Source organism: Octopus sinensis, linkage group LG14 (genome assembly GCF_006345805.1).
Source record: "Octopus sinensis linkage group LG14, ASM634580v1, whole genome shotgun sequence".
Taxonomy (NCBI): Eukaryota; Metazoa; Mollusca; class Cephalopoda; order Octopoda; family Octopodidae; genus Octopus; species Octopus sinensis.
In genome coordinates, this window is record NC_043010.1 from 66,355,610 (window position 1) to 66,370,906 (window position 15,297).

The 15,297-nt window shown below is 35.9% G+C and overlaps 1 protein-coding gene across 7 annotated transcripts in view; it reads left to right on the forward strand.

Moving 5' to 3' along the window:
• LOC115218970 (poly(A) polymerase beta) overlaps positions 1-15,297 on the forward strand; it is a 64,680-nt gene that overhangs the window by 26,244 nt on the left and 23,139 nt on the right. For all 7 annotated transcript variants that reach the window (XM_036509153.1, XM_036509156.1, XM_036509155.1 and 4 more), the window contains exons 2-14: positions 1,675-1,839; positions 2,816-2,882; positions 4,109-4,193; positions 5,703-5,812; positions 6,750-6,803; positions 7,785-7,896; positions 8,922-9,011; positions 9,948-10,086; positions 11,049-11,124; positions 12,009-12,129; positions 12,721-12,805; positions 13,682-13,735; positions 14,963-15,073. In XM_036509153.1, the coding sequence (XP_036365046.1) occupies positions 1,676-1,839; positions 2,816-2,882; positions 4,109-4,193; positions 5,703-5,812; positions 6,750-6,803; positions 7,785-7,896; positions 8,922-9,011; positions 9,948-10,086; positions 11,049-11,124; positions 12,009-12,129; positions 12,721-12,805; positions 13,682-13,735; positions 14,963-15,073 (1,268 nt within the window). In that variant the 5' untranslated portion in view covers position 1,675. The remainder of the gene's footprint in view (positions 1-1,674; positions 1,840-2,815; positions 2,883-4,108; positions 4,194-5,702; positions 5,813-6,749; positions 6,804-7,784; positions 7,897-8,921; positions 9,012-9,947; positions 10,087-11,048; positions 11,125-12,008; positions 12,130-12,720; positions 12,806-13,681; positions 13,736-14,962; positions 15,074-15,297) is intronic.

Here is a 15,297-nt window from a genome sequence, read left to right on the forward strand (position 1 = left end):
CCTATATGATGATGTTGAAATGATCATTGACAAAGGAAAACAAGTGAGCTGATGCTGAACTATTTTCCTTTATCCTATCAGCTGTGCTCATGTAAGACAGAACCTTATTAACAAAGACATACATCTGCATAATGGATATATTTGTGAGTGATGGTCTCAATCTGTTGCCAAGTTCAACATTACCACCTGGCCCTCGAGTTCCTTTAGTGGAGCCCACTCTGTTGCAAGCATTTGGGCCAGTTGCCAGACTGATGATAACTTCCTCCAGAGGGTCTGGAAAGGGTGATGAGTATCTCCATTTCTCTCTCAATGAAGCAAATATTTAAAAAGAAAGAAAAAAATCCACACAAGGCTTAAGAGTGCTAGACTTGGAGTTACCAAATGTGGAATTGGAGGGTCTTGGGATTGTTGTATAAAAAGTGTTAGTGATGTAAAACTTAAACCATTTACTGATTTTTTTTTATATCAGAAATAATTTTGGCTTTCCAAGGGACTGGTTGCAGTCTTTTTGTCAGTAAGATGAAATTTATTTTATAGGCTCAGTTATGTTCTTTAGATAGAGTCTGCAGGTTTTCTTTATGATATTTTTTTGTGTATATTTATTTATTTACATGGATGTTCTTGTCATGTGTTTTGGGTTACCTGAGTATGTCTCTTTTGAACCAAATGTAGATTTGTTTAAGTTGCTACATCAAATATTTCTGTATAACCAAATGGTTCTTTCTTTTTCAAGAAAGGAGGAGGATGATGATGTACATTGGATAATATAGATGTTATTTGCAGGAGATTTGATTGCTATTTCTAGGAGGTTGAGCAACCATACATTCCACTTAGGTATTGTCATAGAAGGATATCTAAATACCACAGGGTAAACTAAAAACTTCGATGTCCCTTCATTGAATTGATACTTCATATTGAATACTTATTGTTTTGCATGCATTGACATACGTTCATTCACCCATGTGCTCATGTGATAGGCTTGTGCATAGTTTCTACTGACCAAATTCCATTCACAAGACAATGGTCAGTCAATCCAAGGCTATGCCTGAACAAAATTGCCCAAGTTGTCACATATTGGAATTGAACAAACATAATTGCAAAACAAACTTTTTAACCTCATAGCCATGCCCGCACCCACCTTCTGTTGTGTGTAGCTTATCCTGTATGAAGAATTAAAAAAAAACCCTAAGGAGGTCACTATTGCAGTCCAGTGAAAGTATTCAGTCTGTCCTGATTATGTAATTATTGGGTTGTCTAATAAATTCGTTTTTTTCCCCTTTCCAATGTTATTTGAATTATCAGGAAAAATATTTTAATTGTAGCATTTTTTTTTTGGAGTTCTATTCTTCCTCTACAGCTTTTGTATCATATTTGAAATTTGAAATTAAGTTTACCTCTTTTATGACAAATAACTAGAACAGCTTTGTAAATAAACAAATATACATCCCCAAAAGTAATGTAAATATTCTACAGCCTCCATCTCAAGAATATAATGGAGCCAAAAAAATAAGTATAAAATGTGAACAAATTTATTTGGCGACCAATAGTTTAAATCAGTTGTAAAATAGTTTTTCTATTTTATTTTTATATCAGTTAAAGAAGAAAACAAAATCTGTTTGATAAATTTTGCTTTGAAGTAACACAATGTCTCTAATTTTCTATTTTATTTCTTAGGATGTTGGAACCAAAGGAGAAAGAGAAGGAGAAGCAATATCCGGGAATCACTTCTCCAATCAGTTTTGAAGGTCCAAAAAGTTCTGATCAGGAGTTATCACACAAATTGGAGTTAGCACTTAGACCATATGGGGTTTTTGAAACTGAGGAGGAGCTTAATCATCGGTTAGTATTGCTTTTATTGTAACAGGTGGACACGTGGATCTAAACGGATTGAGAAATACAGCAGTAGTTAATTTTTTGCTAAAAACAAAGCCTTACAATCTATTAAGACTATTCCGATATGCATTCATTTATTCATTCTTCCATACATACGTATATGTTTGGTAATTAACCTAGTTTTATGTGCAGGAATAAAAACAGATTTTGTCCTATTATTTATTTTCTATGTTTTTATTAATGGGTTGCAATTTATTTTTTTAAACAATTATTACAAAAATATTCTCTTCCATTAAGTGGTTAAGAGAAGTGGGAGTTATTTTTCCAGCACATCATCTAAATATGTCATCTACACTGACAGACTTGTCTGACCTATACTGTAGTGAAGGAATGACTTGTGTATTAATAGGTTTTATTATAAGTGTTTGCTTTCTTTCTTTTCTCCTCTTTCTCACTTGTTTTGAATGATCACTTCATCATTAAGCAATAATAAATCTCTGAGCGAGATGTAAACAGTAAGCGCTCGACAACGTAAAGTATACTAGCCATCTTAATATGGCTAACCACTTCATCATTAAACTTTTAGGAAACTTAGAATCATGACGATCAGTGAAAGCTACATCCTTCAGCTTGCTACTGTGATATATTTATTGAACTGTATGTGCAGCATTAACTGGCTTCCAGTTGATCCGATCAGCAAACCAGCCTGCTCGTGAAATTAACATATAAGCGGCTGAGCACTCCACAGACACGAGTACCCTTAATGCAGGGAGATTCAGCATGACATGGAATGTGACAAGGCTGGTCCTTTGAAATACAGGTACAACTCTTGTTACCAGCTGGGTGGCCTGAAGCAATGTGAAATAGTGTCTTGCTCTAGGTTTTTCACTACTGAATATATTTATAGCAGTAATGTTTAATATATGCAATTTCAAGTGTTGAGTATTGTTTCATGTAAATTTTATTTTGTTTTTCCTACCAGTATGGAAGTATTGAGTAAAATTAATAATTTGGTCAGAGAATGGATCAAAGATGTTAGCCGTCAAAAGGTAAGCTCTTATCCTCTTATTCTCATTGGTCATAAGTAAAAAATCTTTGTCTCTAAATTCTATATTTCCCTCCTTTTCACACTCCTAAAATGTCTACAGCTTCTGGTTCAAATATATTGGTTAACCATCTGAACGTGATCGTTGCCAGGGCCACGGATTGGCTCCCGTGCCGGTGACCCATGAAAAGCATCATTCAAGCATGATCATTGCCAGCGTCGCCTTACTGGCACATGAAAACAACATTTAAGCATGGACATTTCCAGTGCTGCCGGACTAGCTCCTGTGCAAGTAGCACGTAAAAACACCTTTTGAGCATAGTCGTTGCCAGAACCGCCTGACTGACTCTCATGCCGGTGGCACATAAAAGCACCCACCTCGCTCTTGAAGTGGTTGGCGTTAGGGAGGGCATCCAGCTGTAGAAACCTTGCCAGATCAGACTGGAGCCTGGTACAATCTTCTGGCTTGCCAGTCTTCAGTCAAACCGTCCAGCCCATGCCAGCATGGAAAGTGTAGATGTTAAACGATGATGATTCTGAACATATTCACATTTGACAGCTTTTATTTGACCAAGTCTTGTATAAAATATTCAACAATATCTTACACTAAAGAATAAAAATAAATCTCAATTACCTGGCTGTAGAGTGAGTTAAGAGCAGTGAGAAAGCAGCATGTTGCACCATATTCCTCTGATCTGTGTGTATGTATGTATATTGCTGTTATACTGTTCCATAAAAATGGTTGTTGATTACCTTAATATTCCTCAGATCAATTATTCATATAAAATTTTAAATTTGATTTTATCTGAGCTGAGTTAGGTTTTATTATTGAAGCTTAAGATCACTAATTGGAGCAGGTAAACCTATAGTTGTTCCAACCATGACCAATTGAATGTGTCCTCCTTTTTCCAGCAAGTTGGCTGTTAATTTCACAGGTCACCTGATTAGATAGCGGCTTCATCATTGGCTTGATCTAAGCTTAGTAGAAAATATACCTGGTGTATAAGAATTGTTGCTTGAATAATATTTAATTTTATTTTTCATAAAAATAAATTATACACTTTAAAAAGAAAAAAAAAAGCCAAAACTAGGCCTGTTTAAGTATTCAGACAATTCTTTACTCTTTGTTACTCAGAATACAAAAATTATTTGACACCACATAAATAATATTTGATGTTTTGCTCAGGTGATACAATCATTTATTTAAATGTGTGTATTCTTATTTTTCAGAATAACATTCCGGAGAACCGAATTGCCACTTTTGGTGGAAAGGTTTTCACCTTTGGGTCATATAGATTGGGAGTCCACACTAAAGGTAATTTCTTTGTCTGTGTGTGTGTGTCTCTCTCTCTAGAATTCCATGTTGATATCAATATTCAGTAAAAGAAGAAAAAAAAAAGTCTTTTATGTCCATGGTGAAAGGATGGCAACTTCCTAAAGAACTTTTTAGATGAGAAGATTATGACTGAAGTAATTCACAGAATGTGTGTGTGTGTGTGTGAAGGCAGTGAGCTGGCAGAAACGTTAGCAGGCCGGGCGAAATGCTTAGCGGTATTTCGTCTGCCGCTATGTTCTGAGTTCAAATTCCGCCGAGGTTGACATTGCCTCTCATCTTTTTGGGGTCGATTAAATAAGTACCAGTTACACACTGGGGTCGATATAATCGACTTAATCAGTTTGTCTGTCCTTGTTTGTCCTCTCTGTGTGTAGCCCAATGTGGGCAGTAAAGAAATAAGAAACGTTAGCATGCCGGGCGAAATGCTTAGCGGTATTTCATCTGTCTTTACGTTCTGAGTTCATATTCTGCTGAGGTCAACTTTGCCTTTCATTCTTTTGGGGGTCAATAAATTAAGTGCCAGTTGTGCACTGGGGTTGATCTAATCGACTGGCGCCCTCCCCCAAAATTTCGGGCCTTGTGCCTAGAGTAGAAAAGAATATGTAAAGCAATCTAGTAATACATTAGAAAGCATTATAGTACAAGCAGTAACAAGAGCACTCTGAGAGCGCAAACCTCTATCAAGGCAACACCAATGTCCTCTCAACACTTAACTGGAGATGATTGTTAAAATGAGAATATCTGAAATAAACTCGACTGCTCTCACAAATGAGAATACTAAAAATGAACCCAACCACTCTTAAAAATTTTAAAAACCTGAGACATAATCTAGAATCCTTGTCTGGTACCAGATTGATCCCAAAATCTAATCAGTTTGTGCCAGTCATGAGGCCAAACATCCCTGAAAGTTTCATCCGAACCCATCCAGTGGTTCTTGAAATATCTTGTCCACAAACAAACTGAAAACAATACGTCTGCCTTCGCTAAGGCGGAGGTAATAATGTTTGAATATTATCATCATGGTGCTACGTACAAAGCATCTGTACTGGCACCATGTAAAAAGTACCCAGTACACTCTGTAAAGTGGTGGGTGTTAGGAAGAACATCTAGCCGTAGGTACCTTGCCAAAACAGATGAGTGGAGCTTGGTGCAGTCCTTTGGCTTGCCAGCATGGAAAACAGATCTTAAATGATCATGATGATGATGTCGGACTAGATAGAAGAGATCATTCTGATCAAAAATTAGCCTTTAGCAGTGGGAGACAGGAACAAAATTAGCTTATGGAGGTCCAACTTCATGTGTAGGTCCCAGAGTGATTTTCTCTTTTGAAACATTTTTTAGGGGTTAGAAAAAAAAAATAGATGCATCTTACTTGTCTTTAAATACGATATACTCTTTTTTTCTTCTTTTTTTTAAAAAAAAATTCTTTTGTTTATTGAAATGGAGACTTGTTGCTTTTCAGTAATAATATTGTTGTTTGTCTTTCAGGTGCTGATATTGATACCTTATGTATAGCACCCAGACATATTGAGAGATCCGACTTCTTCACCTCGTTTGGAGAACTTCTTAAACAGCAAAGTGAGGTCAAGGAATTAAGGGTAAGCTCTCAGAAAACACACAGCATACTGAATGTCAGCTTTTAAAAGTTTCACTAGTTCAGTACTACTTTGCATGTACTAAGCTAATCCACTAACCCTCCCTTATCATATTTGTTTTCAATTTAATTTAATTGATTACAAATTAATCATGGATCAGTATTAATCATGTCAGTCCACTGTTAAATTTAAAAAGAAATTAAACTATTTTTAGGTGTTAGCATTTTCGTGTGGAGGCATGTGGCTTACTGGTTAGTGTTGGACTCATAATTGTATGATTGTGGTTTCAATTCCTGGACTGGGTTGTGTTGTGTTCTTGAGCAAAACACTTCATTTCACACTGCTCCAGTCCACTCAGCAGGCAAAATGAGTAATCCTGCGAGGAACTGGTGTCCCATCCAGGGGGAATATATACCGTAGAGAAACCAGAAAACTAGTCCTATGCTCCTTACAGAATAATGTGGACTAAGCATAACCCAAACCAATAGCATTTTAGTATCATTACCTACTAGAGTTGTGAGACTGGTGTGTAACTATTTGTCTTCTTTGACTAGCATCAACTCCAAACATATGTACCTTTCACCTTATATACCTCCCTTGTATAATGCTACTCTTCTGAGAATGTAGGTAAAGAAACCCACTGGCATTGTGAATAAGGCCTTGAAAGGCTGCTCTGTTTACTGACAGGCCTATATGTGACCTGTGACTCTCTGATGGTCAAGACAGGAGGAATAAATCTGGACTCCTGATTATAATAACATGAAAAAATTTCAATCCCAAGACAGACATAAAAATTTAGATGTGACATCTAATTTTGATAGGGCAAGTTGTAATTAATTGTTCTATTGTTAGTAAATGATTTACAAAATTTTCTCTCTTGATCTCCTTATTTCATCTATGTTTCATGCTTCATTGAATACTTTTTTTTTGTCTTTATTAGGCTGTGGAGGAAGCATATGTTCCTGTTTTAAAAATGGTATTTGATGGAATTGAGGTTTGTATAAACTTTCTATTGTAAACTGGAATATATTTCTGTTGCAGAAATAGAATAATCTCATGACAATTAAATAATAATTATTCAGACTGTTGACCTCATCTTTAGAGATGAAATGTATTTTGAATATTCTCATTAGGTTTTTATTGTTTTATTTTTAAATGTGTTTTTCTCCTATAACGCAATTTCCTATAGTGGAAATCCTCATTGCTATAAATTTATGTTGGTAAAACGATCAAAATCCACTCTTATTCAAAGTTTAGTAGGTGGGGGAAAAAAAAAATGCAAATGATGTCACCACTATTTGGATGTTTGAAATAGCAGCCAAACTCCCTCCTCTTAGATTACATTCTATAACCATTAACAAGTAATGTCATTAAAGCTAATGCAGCCTTTGATACTCCCGAAAAGACAGGAGGGTCATGACTGGAAAGTATTTACTTACAGGTCTGTTCAGTCAGCATTGATCTGTACCCTCTCAATTTTTAAAGTGGGGTAAAGAAGTAGTGTAGCATAGGGTACGTAGATGGCACAGGGTCACTCTGTATGTATGTTTGCTGTAGTTAAAGGGGTGTTTAACCCTTTATAGTGTTCAGATTATTCTGTCAAATGCAAGGCTTATTTATTCACATTGTTTTGAATTAGTCATGCATTATCTTGTAGTTTAGAGATTTCAGTGATGTGATTTTTTAGTTTTAGAATGACAAGGTAGGGCTGAGGTGAGAGGCGAGATCTGGTCAGTTTCAATATAAAGCAGGTTAAATATTTTGGCCAGATATGGCCGGTTTGAATGCTAAAGGGTTAAGGCAGTGGGTGGCCAAAACCCATGCCATGTCATCACTGAGCTCAAAATGTCACAATACTTAAACCCATGACCCATCAGTCTTACCCTTTTTTTAAGTTCTGGTTTGGTTTGTGAAGATAAATGACTGTCAATTTTATTCACCATTTTTAAAGCAATTTTATTTTTTTCTCTTCTAGTTGGATATGCTCTTTTCCCGTCTCGCCCTACCCCAGATTCCTGATGATGTGAACCTCTGTGATGAATCTTTGCTAAAGAACCTCCATCAAAAATGTGTCCGAAGCTTGAATGGTAAAACTGTTTAACATCGTTCATATGTTGTGTTTTCCTTGTTGTGCCTGCTTGTCTTAATATCATCATCATCGTTTAACGTCCGTTTTCCATGCTAGCATGGGTTGGACGGTTCAACTGGGGTCTGTGAAGCCGGAAGGCTGCATCAGGCCCAGTCTGATCTGGCAGTGTTTCTACAGCTGGATGCCCTTCCTAATGCCAACCACTCTGTGAGTGTAGTGGGTACTTTTTACATGCCACCGGCACTGGCAACGTCCACGATCAGTTGGTGATTTTTACGTATTGTGTGAATTTATCTGCATTATCAGTTTGACTTCCAGCTATTTCAATATTTCCAACTCTGTATATTGTTTAAACTCACTTGTTGCTATGGGGTGCACCTACTGCTTCAAAATTTTATTTTTGTTGTTATTGGTCTTCTAAACCTAAACAAAAATTGTGGGATACAGCAGATTGTTTGATTTATCTGAATGAGTTTCGCTTCAGTATGTCGCTATAATCATATTAGTTCTGCTGTCTCTTTCTCTTTTATGCTTCAGTGGACACTCTACATTAATTATTGGAATAACTATATTTGTAAACTAGCAGTATCGCCTGGCATTGCTCAGGTTTGTTTCGACCCTTTAGAATTGGAATTTTTGAAAAGTAAAAATTTTGCATTATGTAGCTTGTTATTCTCTTTAAGTGAACATTTTTCTGGTTGAAATACACCGTAAAATGGCGACACAGCTGTCAAAAAATCATAAAAAATAGGGATTTTCATAGAAAAAAAAGCACCTTTTTGATGTAAATAATTTTTGGTGTTAACATGGTCCAATTTGAATTTTTTCTTCTACGGAAGGAAGAACCAGCCTTCTTCTATCATACTCTCAATTTTGGTCAACTTGCGCCGCAGGGTCTCGGAGGAGATAGTATTAGTTGAAGGCTACCAAACCTGCCATACACAGACAACTTCAGCTTTATATATAGAGAGATTTGATTATTGTTGCTGTTTACTAATTTAAAATGTTTACATATTTATTTAGGCTGTCGTGTCACAGACGAAATTTTGCACTTGGTACCAAACAAAGAAGCATTCAGAATGACTCTCCGTGCCATAAAACTGTGGGCCAAAAGTAAGTGTGTGAATACTTCAGCTTTTATTTTTTTCTATGTCGTAATTCACTGCTTAAATTTGTGTCTAGTTGAATAAATGTGTGGAAACTGATAGAAAATTGTGTGTGTTTGTCCCATCACCACCATTTGATAACCGGTGTCGGTGTGTTTACATTCCTGTACCTTAGCAGTTTGGCAAAAGAGGGTTATAGAATAAGTACACCAGGCTTTAAAAAATAAAGCACTGGGGTTGATTCATTTGGCTAAAACTTTTCAGTGTGGTGCCCCAGCATGGCCGTAGTGTAATGACCGAAGCAGATAAAAGATAAGTAACTGACCATCTATTCATTGCAAATTATGAGGGGCTACTGAAAAGTCCCTGGCTTTGGGTAAAAGAAAATACAGGAGGATCAGTAAATTATGATTTTATTTAACATATCCCACTCTCAGATTCACACACTTAAAGCCATGTAAAAGAACCCAGAAGGTTGGGCCTTGAACCAGATCTTTTGCGATACCCTTAAAGCCAGGAACTTTTCGGCATCCCTTGTAGGAAGTTGCTTTTCATAGTCATATCTTCATTGCTGTCAGCATTTCCATGTTTATATTGTTTTAATCATACGGGGTATCACTCGGCTCGTCCGTTGATGAAGAGCGTAGCTATCCGCGCGAACTAAAAATAAGGCGGCGAGCTGGCAGAAACGTTAGCACGCCGGGCGAAATGCGTAGCCGTATTTCGTCTGTTACATTCTGGGTTCAAATTCCACCGAGGTCGACTTTGCCTTTCATCCTTTCGGGGTCGATAAATTAAGTACCAGTTACGCACTGGGGTCGATGTAATCGACTTAATCCGTTTTGTCTGTCCTTGTTTGTCCCCTCTATGTTTAGCCCCTTGTGGGTAATAAGGAAATATATATTGTTTTAATCATCTCCTCTTTTTTTCTTTTCTTTTCCAGAACGCTGTATTTATTCCAATTCATTAGGCTTCTTGGGTGGTGTGTCATGGGCTATGCTGGTTGCCCGAGTATGTCAACTCTACCCCAATGCTGCTCCCGCTGTTTTGGTGCAGAAATTCTTTTTGGTCTTTTCCAAATGGCATGTAGCTTACTTCTTTTATTTCCATATTCATGTTGTTGATTATATCCTCTATCACATACTCATGCTGACAAAATTCTATTTTTGCAGTATTATTTATGTCTTTGAATGAATTTTCTTTCATCATTTAACGCCTATATCCATGCTGGCATGGGTTAAAGAGTTTGACTCTGATCTGCATTGTGCTCCAGTGTCTGCTTTGGCATCGCTTCTGTAGATAGATGCTCTTCCTAATGCCAACCACTTTACAATGAGTACTGGGCGCTTTTTATATTCCACCAACATTAATGAGGTTGCCATTTAGTTCGCAAGACCACAATGCTCTGTTTGGTCTCTGATTATCTCATCTCCCCCCGTTACTTTGGCAGCCATGATAAAGAGAGCTGGAATTTCAAGTTTTTACTCTAAGAATGAGAATTAAATACTATATTTTATATTGTGCTTGTTCAGTATTTAAAAAAAAAAAGAATTTCTTTTGTGTCACTGAATGATGCATATATAATAAGTTCTCAATAGATCTGAAGTAAAAGATATACTTCCAATGAACAAGGTTCTGTATTTGGGTAAAGCTATTTCACTTAAACAACCCTTTAGATACCAACCTGCTTATGTTTGTACCTAATTAAAGTCTTTTGTTGTAATTTTATGAGAAAAACTGAAATTCTTATGCTAGTTTAATAATATAAATAGTCATTTTATTTAGTAATTCCCTTAAAATTATTTATTAATCTTGATAATTGAAATGTAATGTATTTTATTAGCAATATGGTCACAAAAGGTAGCAGTACCTTTGTGTATGGATTTCACATTGTTTTTAAACCCTGCAGTGTTTGGGTTTTAATCAAAAAGTAATCTTCCTCTCATAAATCAACAGTTTGTAATTTTCACATTTTCTTTGTTTGGATTTTTACATTTTGTCTCCACCGATCATTAGTAATCAGTAAAAATGACTTTGTTTCCAGGAGTTGGCCTCAACCTGTACTATTGAAACATTTGGAACCAGAAAACAAACTGGGTTTCACTGTTTGGGACCCAAGGGTGAGTAGCAAATCTACTGTTGTTAGCTTTAATAATGTAAACCTTTCATCAAGTAATATTAATATTTTGTATGTGTTTAACATTGATGTCTTCATTGTTAGACTTGGTGCATGACATAATGTGGCTGTGTGGTTAAGAAACTGGTTTCTCAGTTATTTGGTCTTTGGTTCAATCCCACTTCACCTCCTTGGACAAGTGTCTACTATACCCCCAGACTGATCACAGCCATAAGAGTCAATTTGGTAGATTGTATATGTACAATTTGTGATAAATCCTAGTTATTTCTCAGAAAAATTAGTCATTGGAGCATCAGACAGAATGCCTTGTAGTGTTCTGACTCTCTACTCTGAGTCCAAATCCCTTCGAAGTTAAATTTAAAAAAAGAAAAAGAAAAATGCTAATCCTGGGAAGTAAAGTGGTGGAAGTGTTAGAACATTGGTCAGGATACCTTGTTTATATTTGTCCCAACTCTTTGTGATCTGAGCTCAAATCCTGAAATGACCCATTTGTGGGGATAGACTTAATTGTCCTATGTTCCATGCTGGCCTGGGTTGGATCACTTGACAGGAACTAATGATCCAGAGGACTGTGCCAAGCTCCAGGCATGGTTTCTTTGGCTGGATCACCTTCCTAATGTCAACCACTTCATGGGGTGGGCACACTGGGTGCTTTTCGTATGACAATGGCACTAATGTGACTACCAAATAGCTCAAGACTTCTCAACTGAGTTGGGGATAGCATTGGGGAAAGTGGTCTTTGCCATGTGATGAAAGGTTTAAAGTATGACAGACTACTCAAATATCTCAAGCAATTAATTACTTTTTACAATGTTCTTTACAATATACAATGTAATTTACAATGTTTTTTTTTCCTTCTTTTCTCAGGTAAATCATGCTGACAGATACCATCTAATGCCCATCATAACACCTGCATATCCTCAGCAAAACTCTACGTTCAATGTTACATTATCCACCAAAACTATCATGATGGATGAGTTTAAAGAAGGTAGGTTAATCTCTCTAAGCATTTCTTTCATTGTGATTCTTTATTTCAAAAGAATGTTAAGATTCCATTAGGGGTTTTATAGAAGCTGAAGGAATTGTTGTCGAGTTAACCATTGTATGTTACTGGAATGCTTGTATGTTAAAGGATGAAGCTTGTTAAAAGCCTCATTCTTTTATCATTTTCAAAGAATTAATGTTGTATTTTGTTGTAAACTCTGCTCCTTCTTAAAACAAAGCACTTTTTTTTATATATAACTCCTCCCCTACCAAAATAATATACCCTACCAGTGCAGTGTGCACCCCATCTTGAAAATAATGGCATAATTTGAAATATCTTAGAAGTTTTTTCTTTTCTTAGAATTGGAAATATATATATATATATTCCTTTATCTCTATTGTTTTAATGATAAATCTCAGATATGCATCTTTGAGATAAATCTCAATATGCATCTATTGTTTGAATTTTACAGTTAATGATTGTTCATAAATATATTTCAATTTATCTATAAGTTACATCTGTCTTGATGAAAATTTACAGATACAAACAAAAAAAATATTTCAAAAAATTAATTTCTAATTAAATATTTCTCAGGTTTGGAAGTTGTGTCTCGAATCTTGGAAAACAAAGAGGATTGGAGTAAATTATTTGAACCAGCACCATTTTTTCAAAAATACAGGTAGGAGTCATTCCTAACGAAGTTGGGTTTATGTTTCACTCTGTTCATTAAGTTGCCAAGGATACTGTTGTCATTTTATATTCATTGTTCCGTGTTGGTATGCATTGGACAGGCCTCTCACATTTACCACTCTACACGATTGTTTATCACCTGAACTTATGAAGAAATTGGTCTATCCTGGTAACCATAGCAATATTTTTGATGTTGGTTGGCTTCTGCTAAAGATTCATTTGTTGAAACAAGGCATTCATCATATCTTGGATATTGACAATGGAAGAAATGCTTCCTCGTAAAGATGAATTAACTTACTCATCTCTTGAAAGATGTCTAATCAATAAGCTAGGTGTATGATGAGCATGTCATCCTGAAACTATTTACTGCTGACCTTTCAGAGGAAGTCCAAGACAGCTGCTTTGATCACAAATTTTATTAAAGGAAAAAAAAAAAAAAAGCTAGCATCAGTTACTCACCTCTGCTTATGGGCTTTGTGCATTCCTGTTGGTGTACTGTATTTGTAGTATAGTGTGGAATGTATGATGGGAAACATAGACATGGCTGTGTGGTTAAAAATTTTGCTTTCCAATGATGGGATCTCGTGTTCAGTCCCACTGTTGCACCTTGGGCAAGTGTCTTCTACTATAAATGATATTTATGTGGATTCAGTTCTCAACATTAGGTGTTTTTGGACTTCAATTTTTCTAGTACTGCAGTGTTTGTTATCCTGTCTTTCTAGCTTATCCGACCTAATCTTTAAACATATATTATGCTTATCATATATGTCAATTATATATTTATGTATTGTGTTAATTTATGTATGAATGAATTCTGTCTCTTCATGGCATTGATGTCATTTATCTCTCATTTGATTTCTTTCAGACATTACATTGTTGTTATAGCACGAGCAGAAACAGACATGCATTACTTAGAATGGTAAGGGAATCTTTTACATGGTTTTTTTTATATTCTTTTATATTTTTATCCTGTCTTCTCGATGTATTTCAGCCAAGATACTTTGGTTGTGATGGTTGTGGGTGGGTGGGCTCATTTGTGGTTTGCTTTGTGCATCTGTGCCATTCTGGGTTCAATCACAGCCTGTTTGGCAAGTATCTTGGGTTGATCAAAGACATGTTATTGGAATTTTGAGAGATGGAAATGCTGGTATAGGACAAGATTTGGTAGAGCATGGAACAAAAATGCCGGGTTTTATTGTGTCCTTTTACACCCAAGTCGGCTTGGCCTTTCTCTCCCATAATCAATGAAATAAGCATTGGCATTCATTATCAGCAGCTGAATATTTGCAGTGCTCCAGTATGGCAAGAATCCAATGACTGAAACTTGTAAAATAAAAAATAAAAAACAATATTTAAAAAGCATGTAAAAAGCACCCACTACATTCACGGAGTGGTTGGCATTAGGAAGGGCATCCAGCTGTAGAAACACTGCCAGATCAGACTGGGCCTGGTGCAGCCTTCTGGCTTCCCAGACCCCAGTTGAACCGTCCAACCCATGCTAGCATGGAAAGCGGACGCTAAACGATGATGATGATGAATATTTAACACGAGGAGCTTTATGACCCTTTTCATCAAAATGGCATTGGAGATAGCAGTGGCTAAGAACTAAATAAGGGGACTCTGCTAATTTCTCAGCTTGGGTAAGATCAGTGTAGTTTATGTATAGTTTCACTATCTGTAAGAGATTGAAAAATAATCTTTTGCAACTTAGTCGAGGCCCCTTTATTACATGCACTGCAGAAAATGGCCTTAGAAAAAAAAAACAGTGCTGTATGTTGCACATTCTCAGTGGCCTTCCCAAAAGATTTATCTTTTGCCAATTAAATATAAAATCTGAATTAATTTTATTATGATTACTATGGCCAAGTACATTTTGCATTGAACTTCTTCATCTTGCTCTCAAATCATTATATCTTATCACAGACATTTTTGTTTACAAAATTTTCAGGGGGTTAAAATTAAGAGATGTTCATGATAATATCATTAAGTAGACTAACCTGAAGTAGATATGGAAATTATTGCCTCATTTTAAAGTTCCTACGAAATTTATTATCCTTTCTTTTTATTTAGTTTGCCAAATGCAGCTCTTGTTTTTCAGCTGTTCATAATTAGCTTAATTAGCAAAGTGTTTTGGATTTCATTTCAGGCATGGTTACATTGAGTCAAAAATTCGTTTGTTAGTAGGCAATCTAGAAAGGAATAGGTACATAAAAATTGCCCATGTCAATCCTGAAGCTTTCAAGCCATTAAACGAAAGGTAAGATTTCCTTTCTCTTATTTTTTTGTCAATGTTTGTGTGTATGTGAATGTATGTGTGTGTGTGTGTGTGTATATGTGTGTATATATATATATATATATATATATATATAATATATATATATATATATATAAATATAAAGGCAGCGAGCTGGCAGACACGTTAGCGCGCTGAGCGAAATGCTTAGCAGTATTTCGTCTGTCGTTACGTTCTGAGTTCAAATT